General features: G+C 33.4%; 4 protein-coding genes across 4 annotated transcripts in view; 2 read left to right on the top strand and 2 right to left on the bottom strand.

The window, feature by feature from the left end:
- Positions 1–74: 74 nt before the first annotated feature.
- Positions 75–3,587, bottom strand: LOC115445115 (COP9 signalosome complex subunit 6). The gene is made up of 6 exons (XM_030171218.2): positions 3,104–3,587; positions 2,745–2,876; positions 2,465–2,616; positions 1,667–1,832; positions 1,242–1,435; positions 75–674 (listed from the first exon to the last, which is right to left on the bottom strand). Exons 1-6 carry the CDS (start codon positions 3,345–3,347, stop codon positions 534–536), a joined length of 1,029 nt encoding a protein of 342 aa, XP_030027078.1. The 5' UTR covers positions 3,348–3,587; the 3' UTR covers positions 75–533.
- Positions 3,588–3,819: 232 nt separating this feature from the next.
- On the top strand, positions 3,820–8,806 carry LOC115445114 (GPALPP motifs-containing protein 1). Its single transcript, XM_030171216.2, has 6 exons — positions 3,820–4,062; positions 5,214–6,431; positions 6,509–6,827; positions 6,905–7,045; positions 7,957–8,032; positions 8,119–8,806. The coding sequence occupies exons 2-6, from the start codon at positions 5,222–5,224 to the stop codon at positions 8,275–8,277; spliced, it is 1,905 nt and encodes a 634-aa protein (XP_030027076.2). The 5' UTR covers positions 3,820–4,062; positions 5,214–5,221; the 3' UTR covers positions 8,278–8,806.
- Positions 3,986–5,167, top strand: LOC115445116 (phosphatidate cytidylyltransferase, mitochondrial). The gene has a single exon (XM_030171219.1). The coding sequence runs from the start codon at positions 4,100–4,102 to the stop codon at positions 5,111–5,113; it is 1,014 nt and encodes a 337-aa protein (XP_030027079.1). The 5' UTR covers positions 3,986–4,099; the 3' UTR covers positions 5,114–5,167.
- A 268-nt stretch (positions 8,807–9,074) lies between the features above and the next one.
- The window catches only part of LOC115445119, a 12,830-nt gene continuing 5,959 nt past the window's right edge, over positions 9,075–15,945 (bottom strand). The window contains exons 2-3 of the mRNA XM_030171222.2: positions 10,913–11,147; positions 9,075–9,350 (exon numbers count right to left, since the gene is read on the bottom strand). Coding sequence (XP_030027082.2) covers positions 9,195–9,350; positions 10,913–11,147 — 391 coding nt within the window. The 3' untranslated portion in view covers positions 9,075–9,194. The remainder of the gene's footprint in view (positions 9,351–10,912; positions 11,148–15,945) is intronic.

The following is a 15,945-nucleotide window of genomic DNA, read 5'->3' as shown; positions in this document are numbered from 1 at the left end:
TTCATTTAAACGCAACCCTGGGTAACTAAATATTGATGGAGTTTATTTACTAGTCACAAAACAATAAAACTAAGTTTTATATCTGCATGTTTATTTCATATTCAGTCAATGTTGAAAGATTGACACAACCCAAAATGTTTAAAAACTTAAAACAGACAACCAAACCGATGTAATAAAGCATCGGTGTATATTAACACAATGAACACGTGCAACTCGCATACGGTGCAATGGAGACATACTATTTATGTTTCTTAAAAATATATGTAAATTTACAAACACTTGTTGTTTTACTGGCGTGAAATTTTCATGAATTTTGGGCTGTTATATATGAGTAACAATTTCCATTTTATATTTGAAATTGGTAAATAATTCAATAGTTGGGTTGACGCGATATCATACTTGTATAGGCGAAAACTTAGACCTATCTACATACCGCTAAACTGCGCGACGAATGTGTACATCCAATTAATAACGCAATAAAAATTACATATCGTTGCCACTATTAGGTTTAGTATTACAACAAAGTGATTAAACTAAAAGAATAGTCCCCTCATGCGGCGACCCATTCCCTGCCTGTCATACAGCACGTTAAACCTATTGACCAGCTGGTTGATCGCGTTGCATCCTTTCGTGATTGTGCCCAGGTAAGTCATCAGCGCTACGTCATTACATTGCTGAAAAAAAATACGTGCTGTTTTCAATGATTATATAATACGGTGATAGGTATCACATACATCGAGTAATATATTTTTTTAATAATGACTTCTTAAGTTTACGCGAATGTTAGACATTTAAATTAAACTATTTTACGAATTTTATCGCGGTTTTAGTATTTTACTTTTCTCCCGACGTTTCGAAGACTTTGCAGCCTTCATGGTCATGGGGGGGACTGAGGTGTTGTTCATCCGCAAAGTCAGAGTTACAATATCTACCTACATTTTATAAATATACAACTTTTAAAATTTATTAGCTGTTTATTTTTAGATCGGACCACTAACCACTAACAGCTGTTTATTTTTTAAGCTAACATAAATAATGAGAATACTGCTTATGGGCTCTAATACAAATAAAATATTTCTAAATACCTATTTCAACAAAGAAATGACTCAGGATGTTTCTAATTGTTCAGTTTTGTATGTACTCTAGATAACAATCTTATTTTAAGTTATTTAAAGTGATTGGATTAGGCACTGAGACATCAGTATAAAAGCATTTAGATAACTGTTTTCCTGTATACGTACATTATAGAAGTGCGTGCGGAACTGTTGCGAGGTAAGCAGTGGTAGTCTGTTAGAGAGCGCGCGCGCTTCCCTGAGGAGCGCGGGGCGCGGCGGCAGCGTGCCGTCGCGGATGGCGCGCACCGTCGCCAGCACCGCGCGCACTCGCGACACGAGCATTTTAATAGCCGAGCGCTGCGCTGTCAAATGCTCCGCCACTGAAAATCGTAAGGTATCGTGAGAAACATGTAGCACATGATTCATAGAAAAATGATCTACCAGTTATGTTGTTATAATTACATATTTATTAGTAAACATCTCAATCTCATCTATGCACTTCCTTGATTTTAATAGGTATAAGAAATAATATAACAGAGACCAAGGCCATAAATGATAAACTCCTCCCTGTTTAAGATAATAAAGAATATTCTATATAAAAATATACATACCTAAACTGTTAAGAGCTGCTTCCCCTGAAGACACTCTAGCAACATGGTCGACACCAATTCGCTCGGCTTCTTCAGCAGCCAGTGTGTATGTAAGGGGCGCTAATAGCATTGTGGCCCGACCATTTACCACATCTATCACTGACTCATATAGCACTACTGGCAGTTGCTGAAAAGTACATATTATGCGAGCTTAAACATAAAAAGACTTAATGATGTAAAACAAGTGGGGTTTATAGCCATTTTCAATAAACAATCCCAATCTTAATCTTTAACCTGATTCCAAGAATGAACCAATCAAAATAATTCATTTGTAAACATGTCAAAAAAGAACTTTGTTCTGATTGGTAAATTTTTGTGGTAAATGGAAAAAAGGTGATAGGGATCAATTATGGAAAATGGCAGTTTATTAATAATGTTTAGTAAATTTAATACATAAACAAATTTCGAAACAATTTTTTTTCCAAAGAATTTGTATATATTTTTCTTATACATATATATAGAAATTCTTTGCAAGGACAGTTTCTAAGTTTATACAGTACAGTTACTCATATGCAGACATCATTTATTATTGCTTTATCTCTGAATGCTACCACATTTTTCTCATAGTAAAACTATTCAAAATCTACCAAACACTTTCAAACTTAACATTCTAGACAAGAATCACACTTTGCAGCTCTATTCAAGCATCTCATTACTTCTCACTTTAACAGGAACTCAAGTCACCTCATGCTTCTACCTTGAGTAAAAACTTGATGGCAGTCATTTTACAGATAATATAATAAGAGATAATATACTTACATCACCATTTCGCCCAGCAGGGTTTAACATCAACATCACGGGGCACTCATTTATGTCACAGATTTGTCTATGCACTGCAATATCTTTCTCTGTAGGTGTGTCACCAGTTGTGTACCAACCAAGAAAGTCCATATCAGAAAATACTTGTTTGACTGTAAAAAGTGTAAGCAAATGAATAACATGGTTTGGTATGCAATTTTGAAACATAGGTATTTAGCCCATTTTTATTGTTAATTAAAAACTATTGGCATATTGTTACAATGAAAATCAATAAACTTACATTGTTCTTCCTTTAAATTATAATAATCTCTATCTATGATGATGTCCCCATCAATTACACTAAAAACTAATTCAAATGAGTTCATAACTTCAATGTTTCGACCTTTCTGTTTACCAATCAAAGCACCAATCACTGGAAAAATCATAATCATAAACACAGTTAAAATATCTGGGATAAAAACAAAAGCAATACACAATGATTCAAACTTTTTAAATGCAGTAGGAATATCATTGGCAAATGGTTTCACTGCTGGTACTCCATTATATAACAACATACCACATACAGGGCATATTGTTATTTTATTGGGTCTGTTTGAACAATAAATGTAACATGAACAAAAACTAATTACAAAATCTTACCCGTTTGCGGTGAACCTTCCTGAGCTCGTAAACGTGTCCAATGTTCGGAGACATTCATAATAACTAGTGGGTGAAGAGACACGGTTACAGAGCCGGAGGTGGCTGTGGTTACCACCACGCTCTTCGTCCCTCCTGGTGTTGGCGGCGCAGGCGACGTAGGGTTAGGAGGGTCTACTGGCGGCCCAGCTGAAGCACTTTCGACTTCCACTTCCATCTCAAAATCAATTCTATCAGCACTTGACATGGTTATAAACTTAGATCAAATACTTTTATTTATAAAGTAGCTACGTTTTAATTTTTGGTCATTTATAACCAGTTTTTTTATACTTTTTCACAGCGGTTACTAATTCTACTATCAACTATCCCCCTTAAAATACTAGGTCGGCTGAGAATATTTAAACAAGAAATTATATTATTTCACGGATAAAAATGCAAAAATAACAAAAAATCACTATTTTACCCATAAACATTTTTTTTTTTTTTGGTTTGATTTACTCCTTAAGGAGAAGGCAAAGGCTCTTAGCCATACAGCCTAATTACCTATAGACAACGGTCAATGACATGTCAAATGACAAATGAATGAATGCTGAATGATTCGCAGAATAGTGATGCCAAAATGAATTCAGTTATTTAGATCTGAATACCGTTCTGAATTTAGAACGCATTCCGGATATATAAGCTTAGCCTACTAATTAGCAATTATATTTTTTTATAATGGCAATACAGGCGATCGCGCTCAAGCTTTGCGCTCAAGTGTTTGGGTTCGTAATAGGCATTTACAATATTGTTTTTGGTTATTTTCCAAAAATGATTAACTTATTACAAAAGTGTTCTTAATAATTAATTTTAGACAAGCTCATAAGTCTAAAGATATTACCTTAGTGCCCACAAAGTGAAGGCACTGTTTACCGTAACATCGAAGCATCATCGTGTTCAACGGGTCGATTCATTGTCCTCAGGTCAGCAGATAAATCCCTATTTTAATTGTTAGTAACCATGGCATCTACGGCAGTCAAAACCTTGGGTGGCGTGGCCAGAGACATCTCTCCTCTCTACTATAGGATATTATCGAAGTTTCCCCAAAACTTCACATTTTGTTTTGCCTATGGGTCTGCTGTGAAACCACAAATGGGAAACCAAAACAAACACAATATGATCGATCTTATATATTGCGTTGACAACTCGCACCGATGGCACGGAGCTAACATTGAAAAGAATTATTCACACTACTCAGCTCTACGCTTCCTTGGCAAGGGATTTGTTGCAAGATTTCAGGAGAACTGGGGTGCTAAAGTTTACTTCAACACACTAGTCGAAATGAAAGAAGAAAATGTGACAATTAAGTATGGTGTTGTCTCACAAAAGGATTTGATTGCTGATCTACTTGACTGGGACAGCCTGTACTTATCTGGCCGCCTACATAAACCTGTAGAAATTATAAAAAATACCAACAGTTCTCAGTTGCAAAATGCTCTTCAATCAAACCTGCGTTCAGCTGTACATACAGCGTTGCTCATTTTACCCGAGTCATTCTCTGAGTATGACTTCTACTTTGCCATATCAAACTTAAGCTATGCAGGTGACTTCAGGATGACATTTGGAGAGAACAAAAACAAAGTAAAAAATATAGTACAACCTCAATTGTTGAATTTCCGAGAACTGTACAGACCGATCTTGCAGCAATTCCATGCTTATGTCGACTTTTCAACAGGAGATACCCAGTGCCATCAAGATTTACATCCTGAAACTAAGTTACATCACTTGATGCAGTTGCCAATGGTGCCACAACAAAGAATTGTGAAGTTTTGGAACCATGGTGGTCCTCAGCAAGACATGGAGGATGTTCTCCGAGCTGTTGCTTATGATATTGATTGCGCAGTGATATTACGACAAATACTAAAAGACATTGTTTGGCAGTCAAGTGTTAGGCAGTCCTTGAAAGGCATTTTAACAGCTGGTTTTTTAAAATCAGTGCGTTATAGTGCTAAGAAAATAGCAAAAATGTTCTAAGTTTCTGTAGATAAGTACAAAATGTGAATAGAATAAACATAGTATAATGTGAAATTCGTTTTTATTTCTTGATTTTTTTAAAACAACCTTATTTTTTTAGGTGCTATAATGCTATCAGATGACACAAGCAGTGATTCAGAGACAGGCAGATTTAAATGCAAATCAAAACCTGAAGAGGACAAAAAATCTGATCAAAAACAAGACTTGCGAAGTTTAGGGCGTAGTAGACGCGCTGAAAATGAGAGAGCTCATAGAGGGAGTGATAGGCGTAGAGATGATAGAGATAATCTCCATAGAGATAGATTCAGACATTCTAGACATTCTCCGGGTAATAGAAGACGGCGTTCGAGAGAAGGGAGTCCTGTTAGGAGAAGGTCTCACGAAAGAAGACTATCACGAGGTAGGAGCCCTGGTAGGCGATCTCATGAAAGACATAGAGCTAATAGAGATTCTGGAATGAAATCTAAAATTCCGAATCATAGGAGCAGCAGTAACGATAGACATAGACATTCTAGATCTAGGTCTCATTTAAGAACTGCAGATCACAGAAGAGATTTAAAGGATGAAGTCAAACATAATATTCCTGAGGTTTCATCTAATAAGTTTAATAGAAAGACAAGAGAAAGTATATCTTTGTCCCCTGATCCTAAGGGTAAGAAATCTGAAATATATAAGCCTTCCACTCCAACAAAAAGAAAAAGTGATAGTCCTGTAATTGTTGTAGAAGAAGTTCAAGAAAGTAGTGATTCTGAAGAAGTGCAACCTGGTTCATACTATAACATGATACCTGCAGTTGTAAAAGAAAAATCAGAGGAATCAAGTGAAATTGATTCTTCTGATGATGAAAAACTTAGGGCGAAGCTTTTAAACTTAGAAAAAAAACTTAATAAAACCAAAAAAAAGAAGCACAGAAAGAAACATAAAAGAAAAAGTTCCAAGTCTAAAGAAAGAGAGCATGATGGGTCATTATCGGTAGAAGTAAGCAGTACAACAGACATTAAGGATAAGAACAACCCAGAGAGTCCCAGCACAGAACCAGCACCTGAGGTAACGTCTACTCAAAAAACGACAAGTAAAGAAAGCAGCGAAGAAGGAGAGATTTTGAGTGATGAAGATTCACAAAAAGAAGTAGAAATAGACGCTTCAGATCTAAGACATAAATTGAAACAATCTCGACTAGCTGGTTCTGATGAGAAAATGGACGTATGTGGACCAGCGCTTCCGCCGCATTTGCAAGGACGCTATGAAAAAAATAATTCACTAAACATGGAAGGCCCGGCTTTGCCACCGCGTCTTCAAAGTGGATCCAGAAATATCGGTAAGTGTCTTTTTATATTTAATTGTTTCATCCAATATTGTTCTTACCAAATCAATAAGGGTAATCCTTATACGCAGGACCATCCATTTCCAACGACATGCGGAAGATTTTGGCAGAAAAAGAACGCGAAATTATAAAATACGAATCTTCCGATGAAGATTATAACATGGGCCCATTACCAGAAGGTGCTGAGGGCAAATGGTCCAATGCTCATAAACGTCTTGAACAGAGAGCTATGGCTATAAAAATAAGACAACTTGAAGGGCATGGTGTACAAGGTCCTGAAGTAAAATCTAGAGAAAAGTGGATGTTGGAATTACCGGAAGCGAAAGCAAAATATTTGGGGTTGGAGGCTCGCACTTTTAGAGCAAAAGAAGGACCTGATATGTCAGACAGGTATTATTTATATTCATATAATTACATATCTATTTATAAAATCTTTGTAATATATTAATTTTGGTAAATTTGTATAGATCTAGCTGGACTGATACTCCTGAAGATAAAGCTAAAAAAGCTGCAGGTCAAGTGATCGAAGATCCCGATGTGATAATGAAACGAGAGGCAAAAGCACGTCAAATTGCTGACAGAGACACTGAACAAGAAGAAGCTGTAAAGTAAGTAATTTATATACACTTGCATTGTGTTTTTTTAACACAATGCAAGTGTATATTCTGTAGCTTTGAGTCTGTAGAATTCTATTCTACAGACTCAAATGAAGTCTTCACAACTATCTCCATATTCTTATGGAGATAGTTGTGAAGACTTCATTTATATCCTAATAATTATAGACGAAACCACTGACGATAGATCATTAAGACTTTTTTTTTACAAGCTTTTATTTAACTTGCAATGTTTGCATGTGTGTATCTATCTTTCAAATGAATTTAAAGCAGCTATCCTCAACCGATTCTGATGAAATTTTGCACACATGTTTAGTTTGGATGACTATGCATGGCTAGCAAAGTGACGTCATACTAAATCCAATATGGCAAACCGTCCAAGATGGCACACCAGAAATTTTTTACGCACTCCAATATTATGGGTACAAAATTAAAAGATTTGTTGAGAAAAAATAATTGTATTTTTTTAAATCATGCTCTTACTTTAATGATCTATAAAGAGAAAAATAACCTTTAAATTATCGAATCAATGCTTGTTTTATACTATGTAGAGATAAAAGCCTATGGCGAGATTTATTTGTGTAGATAATACAATCATTATGTAATTCGATCTTGCCAGTGCTACGAATTCGCTTAAAGTAATAGTAATGGCATTAGGATGTGTAAAATTAACATCAATGTTTATAAATATGTATATTTTACGTGTTAGGAAAGAGTAACAAATTGTAGTGCTATTTTCAAGAAGACAAGTATGTGGTTTCATATAGTAATGTAATGTCAAAATACTATACACTCATATCTGCGGGTTCAAAAAAAATCCTCTTTTTTACAGTCGGTTAAAATTAAACGAGCTTTCTGGCTTTATATAATAGTTTATCGATAACATACCAAATATGTGTTTATAGGAAACATAAAAAGAAACATAAGAGAGAAGAAAGTCTGCTTGAACTGCACCAGAAAAAGTTGAAAAAGAAGAAAAAGGTATGATTAGTTTCAAAAACTTTTCTCAAATAGTTTCAGAAAATTATCTAGAATTCAGATTTGAAACCTATTTATTCACTTTACAGAAAGAAGATAAGGAGGACGGTAAAAAGGAACGTCGACCTTTTAGCCGTGAAGTAGATATGCAAGTGAATCGCTTTGATGAAGCGCAAAAGAAATCCATTATTAAAAAGGCCCAAGACTTAGATGGAAGATTTTCGAAAGGTGAAGCGAAATATTTGTAAGAGCAACATTGTTTATTTTTGGCCTATTTCTATAAACGATCTTAATCACTATATTCAGATCGATCGCGAATGTAGACCAATCAGAATAAAATTTGTTAGAAATGGTCACTGATGAAATATTTTGATTAGTTTATTTTCGACGTCGCTCCGATAATGGTGGTAGGGGTCGTCTGTTGATTTCCACCGTTACTAAAATTTGGTTTGCAATAGTGCACTACACGTGTGATTTATAGACCAATAAAATAGATTTTTATATGTAATAGTAAAATGTTCCAAATACACCTTCGCGTTTTCCTTTTTTGTATATAATTTTACAAACAATATAGCAAGGTCTAGAAGATAAAGAGATTCGATTATGTTTAAATTATGAGTTACAGAATTCGTCGGACAATTTCTATTGTTATTTATGAAATAAGTTGTTACGACCATACCAGCACTGGACTGTTACGCGTTAAACAAGATCATTAACTATTTTATACAGGTTTTATTGAAGGAATGTACAAAACATACATAAAGTTATAGTCGTAAATGGATTGTTTTATTTATCTCTAACCAACGATTTTAATAAACGATCCTAATCGCTTTTTTTCAATCCATCGCCAAAATTATCGAATAAGAATGAAGTTTTCTTGCCATGCGTACTTGTATATGTAGTTTTTTATTGTTTTATTCTTAGGATGGAATTGCAGATTGGGATCGTTTATTGAAAGCGACCGTAAGTTACTTATTGTATATTCTTAAGGAGTGTATTGTGTATAAGGGATGTCAAAATTTAAGGATGGCAATCAAATCTGCACTAAGCAGCAAATACATTTATTGCATTTCATAATCAAATAGAATTTATTGGCGACACTACTAGAACATATTTATTCCTACAATAATACAGTCAGATTATAAAACGACCATAAATGTATCCATTACATCACTGTTTTTGCATCTACGCTATCAGCAACAATAGGTTTGGCGACAGAAGCGCAAGTCTTCACTTTGTTGTCCTCGCAGCATAACGGCTCTTCTGCGGTCATGTCGGCGTATTGCCACGGCTTGTCGCACACTTTATAGAATGCAGACAGCTGTTAGAAAATACATATCAGTTTTATATAATATTCAATTAAAAGTTATCCTATAAATTTAGGAAAAACGTAAAACAATAATAAAACTGGGGACTTTAGAACGTCATTAAGGGTACTCGAATCGCATAGATACATGTTCGGCGATTTTTGGTAGGTAAGCTTAGAGTTATTAATTATTTTCGTGTTTTTTTTTTTTAATTCTCATATAGATACAATTGTAAACTTAAAGGATCAACTACTCTCACCCGGTTTTAATACATTTAAATCAATTTTACTTTGGATTTTCAAAGGAGACGGGCGAAATTGGGCTTGACTGTACACTTATGAAACATTTATCAATATTCTTCTTTTATTTTTATATCAGCCATTAAAAAATATTAGATTGTATTACAATGGGAAAATAAAATATTTTTTATTATGGATAAGTAACTGACTTCCGGTATCGGGAATATCAGGCTGTCTTTTATTAATGTATATTATTATTGTTATTCGCTTTCTGTACTTTTGCGTTAGTGAATGTTTTTGGTTTGATATTTTTATTTTAACGACTACGGCTTTTCGAGAATATTTTGACGATTGCTGCTTTAATGAACTACCCACGCTTATTCAACAACCGACTTTGATTTCTTGCTTGCTCGACTGATTTTGCTTGTTATACCGGATTTCAAAAAGTAGCGATGAACCACAACACCATTGTGTGAATTGTGGCATAGCTACATGGCGTTGTAACACTAAAGGAATTCGTCCAATTGAAAACGAAATAGTTCTTTCAATAATATAAAAACAGTATAAACTCATGCATGATTCCATGAAGGAGTAGATAAAAGAAAATTTGCAACCTACACTTAATTTCATCTTGCGATAAGTACCATTATATCGGTCCTCGTCTATCCCATACGATCATTTCAATTCTGGTTATTATCTAAGCCAGCTGTTCATTAGTCAACACGGCAATCCAATGGACAATAATTAGGTGCTGTGAACATCTTGGGCTATCGGGTAAACACAAAGATATTTACAGAAAAGTGTTTTTTACGCTATATTCTATAGCGATTATTTCTTTACTCCCATTGTAGACAGATTTTTTTTAAATTTAGAAATCGTTCTATTATTCCTATAAAATAATGAAATCATCTCTGTAACACCAAGCCCAAGGTTCTATGAAGTTTCGCCCGTCTCCTTTCGGTATTAGCTCTTACAAACTTAGATGTATGGCGATGTTTTTCTTTGTAGCTGTTTATATGTCTCCATAATAATTGAGTGCCCTGGACTTACTAATGACCAAGGCTTATAAATAATTCTGGACCTTTCCACCGGTATACAGAACATAATATGCTTAATTATTCCATCTTCAATCTATATGAATATATAAAGTTGCGTTTATTTTTGTTAATTTATTTGAACGCGCTAATCTCAGGAACTATGTACTAAAGCGATTTTTTTTAAGTTATAGGAAGCTACATTACACTTGTGTGCTATGGGCTAATTTGTATTCCGGAATAACATTTTCAGGCGGGCGGAGCTACAGGCAAATGTTAGTTTATTACAGACTTATACCGTACCTTCAATTCGTTAGCGTCTTTTAGTCTATTGCACAACACTTCTGGTCCTTTGGCTTTTGTGGCAGTAGCTAAAGCGTTACACAGCAATTTGCACGAGTTATCCCCCTCTTGATCGCATTTGACGACTAGACTCGGTGTTTGCGACAGCAGCGGCGGGCTACCAGCTTCAGGAGTGGGAGTTGAGAACCCACCACACGAGCAGTTCCCTTTAGGACCATCGTCAGTTGCTGTTTGACTGAAATTAACATATTATATCAATTATTTTATCTAGTAAATATATACACTAATTAGTGCACAATGTACACGAAATAAATGAAGACAACATTAAACAGTTATAAGCTCACACATATGTCACCAAACTCAGGCATATTTATTGTTGAATGGGTACATTTATATTTGTTTAGGGTAACATTTGTTAATATGTAATTTAATTTGTTTTTGTGGCAACACGCCTCCACTTCCTTTCTTCCTGTCACGGGCTGCCGGCGAGCAGCCACAATAATGTAGTTCTTTAAGTTTATGTTTAAGATATCAAATTAAATAACAGTGATCCGTCATAGTGGTTTTATTAACATGGTAGCAGAGCGTGGTTGCCTGCAAATACAAAGAAGAAAAGAAGATATTTTCGTAAATAAAGTGGAAACGTGCTATATATGCAATAAGCAAAAATGGCGTTTACTAAATGCAATGACGCAGTTATTCCAATATTCGACGGATCGGATTATAGTAGCTGGAAAATACGTATACTTAAGTTTTTGGAATTTAAGAAATGTAAAGAAGCTGCCATACGAATCAAAAATGATTCGGATGATGTTGCAAAGTGGGAAGAGATGGATATCCAGGCAACGAACTACATTTATAGTGCAATAAGCAACAAGCAACTCGAATATATATGCGACTTAGATTCCGCATGCAAAATATTGGCAAAATTTGATGAAATGTACCTGCAGAAATCATCGGCACTACAGATTATATGTCGCAACAATGTAGAAGCAATAAAATTATCGAACTATTCGCAAGTAAGTGTATTTTTGACGACTTTGAGAAATCAATAAATCAGTTAAAACAAGCCGGCGCGACGGTAAGTGAACAAGAAAAAATTAAATTATATGTTAAAGGCCTTACCTCGTAATTACAGTCATATTGAGATCTAATAGACGTCTTACCAGAAAAAGACAGAACTGTAGATTATTTGAAAAGTAAAATTATGTTAAAATCATTGGATAAAGAACCTGAAAAATGTAATGAACCATCACGCGACAACTCAAATGTTTTAAAGCTCACACTAGTAGTTCTGCATCACCTAATAAAACTTTTAAATGTTTTACCTGTGGAAAACCTGGCCACATGCAAAGAGATTGTCGACACAGAAATGTTAACAGTGGTAGAGGAAATGGATTTATTAGATTTAATAATAATCGTGGACATCAACGTGGATCATATTATAATTCAAGAAATATTAGAGGAAGAACTTATAATAATAAATCCAGTAATGAGAGTGGTGGTAATAATTTCCTTGCAACTATTGAGAATAATAATGTTTCAACTTCAAGTAAAATATATAATATTGAGCAGTCTGGCCACTTAACTTGGTTATTAGATAGTGGTTGTACAGATCATATAATTAATACTGATGAGTACTATCATTCATGTGAAATATTACAACAACCTATTAAAGTAAAAGTTGGTGATGGAAGAATATTAGAAGCTACAAAGGTCGGAAAAATACAAACTTATTTTATGGTCTATGGAAAAAGTCTGAAGTTGTTTTGAACAATGTTTTCTATGTCAAAGAGATGAAAGCAAATTTATTGAGCTATTCAAAGATTACAGACAATCATAAAATTGTTTCCAGGGGCGACAATCAAAAATATATAACGCCTATGGAACTATTATAGCTATAGCAGTGAAAGAAGATAGACTGTATAAATTAAAAGGTTATATAAATGCAAGTACATTACATGCTAATTTAGTGAAGAAATCAAGTATGACAGTGAAGGAGAAATTACATAGGATGCTTGGTCATATAAACTTTAACAATTTGAATACTATGTGTACAAGTGAATTATTGAAAGGATTACCAAAGGAGATTGAATGTAAGTACATGAAATGTGCTATATGTATTGAAAATAAAATGCATAACTTGCCATTTAAAAATAATAGAAAACGAGCACAGGATATATTAGAAATTGTACACACAGATTTAAATGGGCCACACAGAACTACAGGTTTTAATGGTGAAAAATATTTCTTAAGTTTTATAGATGACTATAGTAAGTTGGCAAAAGTTTATTGTATTCCGTCAAAAGATAAAGTATATAATTGTTTAATGCAGTATGTTAATGAGATACAAAATTTAACTGGGAAAAATATTAAAGAATTGAGATGTGATAATGGAAAGGAATACATTAATAAAAGAGTGTTTGACTTTGCAAGATCAAAGGGAATTATGATTAAATCTTGTCCGCCATATGTGCATGAATTAAATGGCACAGCAGAGAGGTTCAATAGATCAATAATGGATATGTCAAGATGTCTATTGGCAGAGGCAAAAGTACATAAAAGATTTTGGCCTGAAGTGGTTATGGCCGCAGCTTATTTAAAGAATAGAACATTAACAAATGGCACTATAGAAAGGAAAGACGCTTATGAGATATTTTTCAAACAAAGGCCAAGCATTGAAAATTTAAGGATATATGGAAGTAAAGTATTTGTTAGAACACCAGAGGAAAAGAGAAAATGTAAATGGGACAGGAAAGCCGAGCTTGGCATACTAATGGGCTATACAGATGTTGGATATAGAGTATTAATAAACAATAGAATAGTTGTAGCAAGACATTGTGATATAATTGAAGATGATGTAATGTGTATTGGTCTCGATGATAATAGAGAAGAAAAATGATAAAAGTAATAGCCAGCCGAATAAATTGGAAGAGAAAATTATAGAAGAGAAGAAAGAGACTAATGCAGAAGAAAATAATGAGAAAATTAATGAAGATTTGAATGCTGAAACAAATGAAAGTTATGATGATAATAAAGTAATTGAAACAAGAAATCGGCGTAAAATCAAGCCACCAACTCGGTTTGATGAAGAATTTGGTTATTATTGTATAACTGTTAACTATTGTGATGCTATGATTCCAGATAATTTTCAGGAGGCAATAACTAGCGATGAAGCAAAAGAATGGACTGAGGCTATGAATCGTGAGATGAACAGTTTGGCAAAAATGAGACCTGGAGACTTGTAAGTAAACCAGCAGACAAACAGCCTTTAGATGTGAAATGGATATACAGAGAAAAGCCGAAAATAAATTTAAAGCTAGGTTAGTAGTAAGAGGTTTTCAACAAAAAGATTTTATTGATGATATATATTCACCCGTTGCTAAAATGCAAACTTTAAAATTGTTATTGTCTTATTGTTGTCAAAATAATCTTAATATACATCAGATGGATGTTGAAACTGCTTTTTTAAATGGTAAAATTTTATCTGAAGTTTATGTAAAGCAACCAATTAGTTTATGATGATGGCACTGATAGAGTTTATAAATTAAATAAAACATTATATGGTTTAAAAGCCCTCGGGCTTGGTATGAATGTGTCAATAAGTTTTTAACTAGTCTTGGATTTCAGAGAAGTAAATATGACTTTTGTTTATATTTTAAATTGGATACTAATGTGAGTGTATACATTTTGTTATATGTTGATGATTTGTTAATATGTTGTAAAGATGAAAAGGTAATGAGTAATATTAAAAACAAACTGTTAAGTAAATTTACTATGAAGGATATGGGTAAAGTTAAAGAATACATTGGAATACATATTGATTATGATTATAAAAGAATAAGACCATGACACTGAGTCAGGAATCATATATAGAATCATTAGCTAAGCGTTATAATATAATAAATACAAAGTTATATACTACACCAATGGAAGTAAATCTTAAACTAGAAAACTGTAATATAAATGAGAATGTAAAATATAGAAATTTAATTGGAGCACTTTTATATATTAGTTCAGGTACAAGACCAGATATATCGTTCAGTGTTAATTATTTGAGTAGATTCCAAAATTGCTATAATGAGACACATTTTAAATATGCTTTATGAGTACTTAAATATCTTTACTTAACAAAACATATAAAATTAATTTATAACATGAATATAAATTCTGATATGTTAGATTGTTATGTAGATGCAGATTTTGCAGGAGATATTGTCAGTAGGAAATCAACAACAGGATTTGTAATTAGACTGTTTGGGAATGTAATATTTTGGAAATCAAAGAAACAAAATTGTGTAACAAAGTCATCTACATTTGCTGAATACATTGCGCTGTCAGAAGCTGTTACTGAAATTAAATTTATAGTTTGTTTAATTAATGAGATTTGTCAGAAAGATTGTAAACCTGTAAAAATATATGAAGATAATATTGGAGCTCAAATTATTGCTAAATACGGAAATTTCACAAAAATTCAAAACATATTGAAGTTCATTATCATTTTGTTCATGAAAGTGTTAAAATTGGTTTAATTGATGTTATAAAAATTGCATCTGATCAAAATATAGCTGACATTTTAACAAAACCATTGGGAAGTAATAAATTTAATAAATTTAGAGATATGTTAAAGTTGTTGTAAAAGTAATTTATCTTTCAGATGGATATTATGTTGAGATAAATATTGGTTTAAATTGTTTAATTAAAAGATGATAATTGTAATATAAAAAATAAGTTACAATTAATATGTTATACTGAAGGTAATGTTTATAGAGCTATTGTCTTGATATGAGTAGTGTATGATATGATTTAGTTAAAATATAAATGTAAGGAGGCATGTTGAATGGGTACATTTATATTTGTTTAGGGTAACATTTGTTAATATGTAATTTAATTTGTTTTTGTGGCAACACGCCTCCACTTCCTTCTTCCTGTCACGGGCTGCCGGCGAGCAGCCACAATAATGTAGTTCTTTAAGTTTATGTTTAAGATATCAAATTAAATAACAGTGATCCGTCATAGTGGTTTTATTAACC

The sequence above is a fragment of the Manduca sexta genome, chromosome 28 (genome assembly GCF_014839805.1).
Source record: "Manduca sexta isolate Smith_Timp_Sample1 chromosome 28, JHU_Msex_v1.0, whole genome shotgun sequence".
In the NCBI taxonomy this organism is placed as follows: Eukaryota; Metazoa; Arthropoda; class Insecta; order Lepidoptera; family Sphingidae; genus Manduca; species Manduca sexta.
The sequence above is the reverse complement of the archived record's forward strand: the minus strand, read 5'-3'. Positions and strand labels throughout refer to the sequence as shown.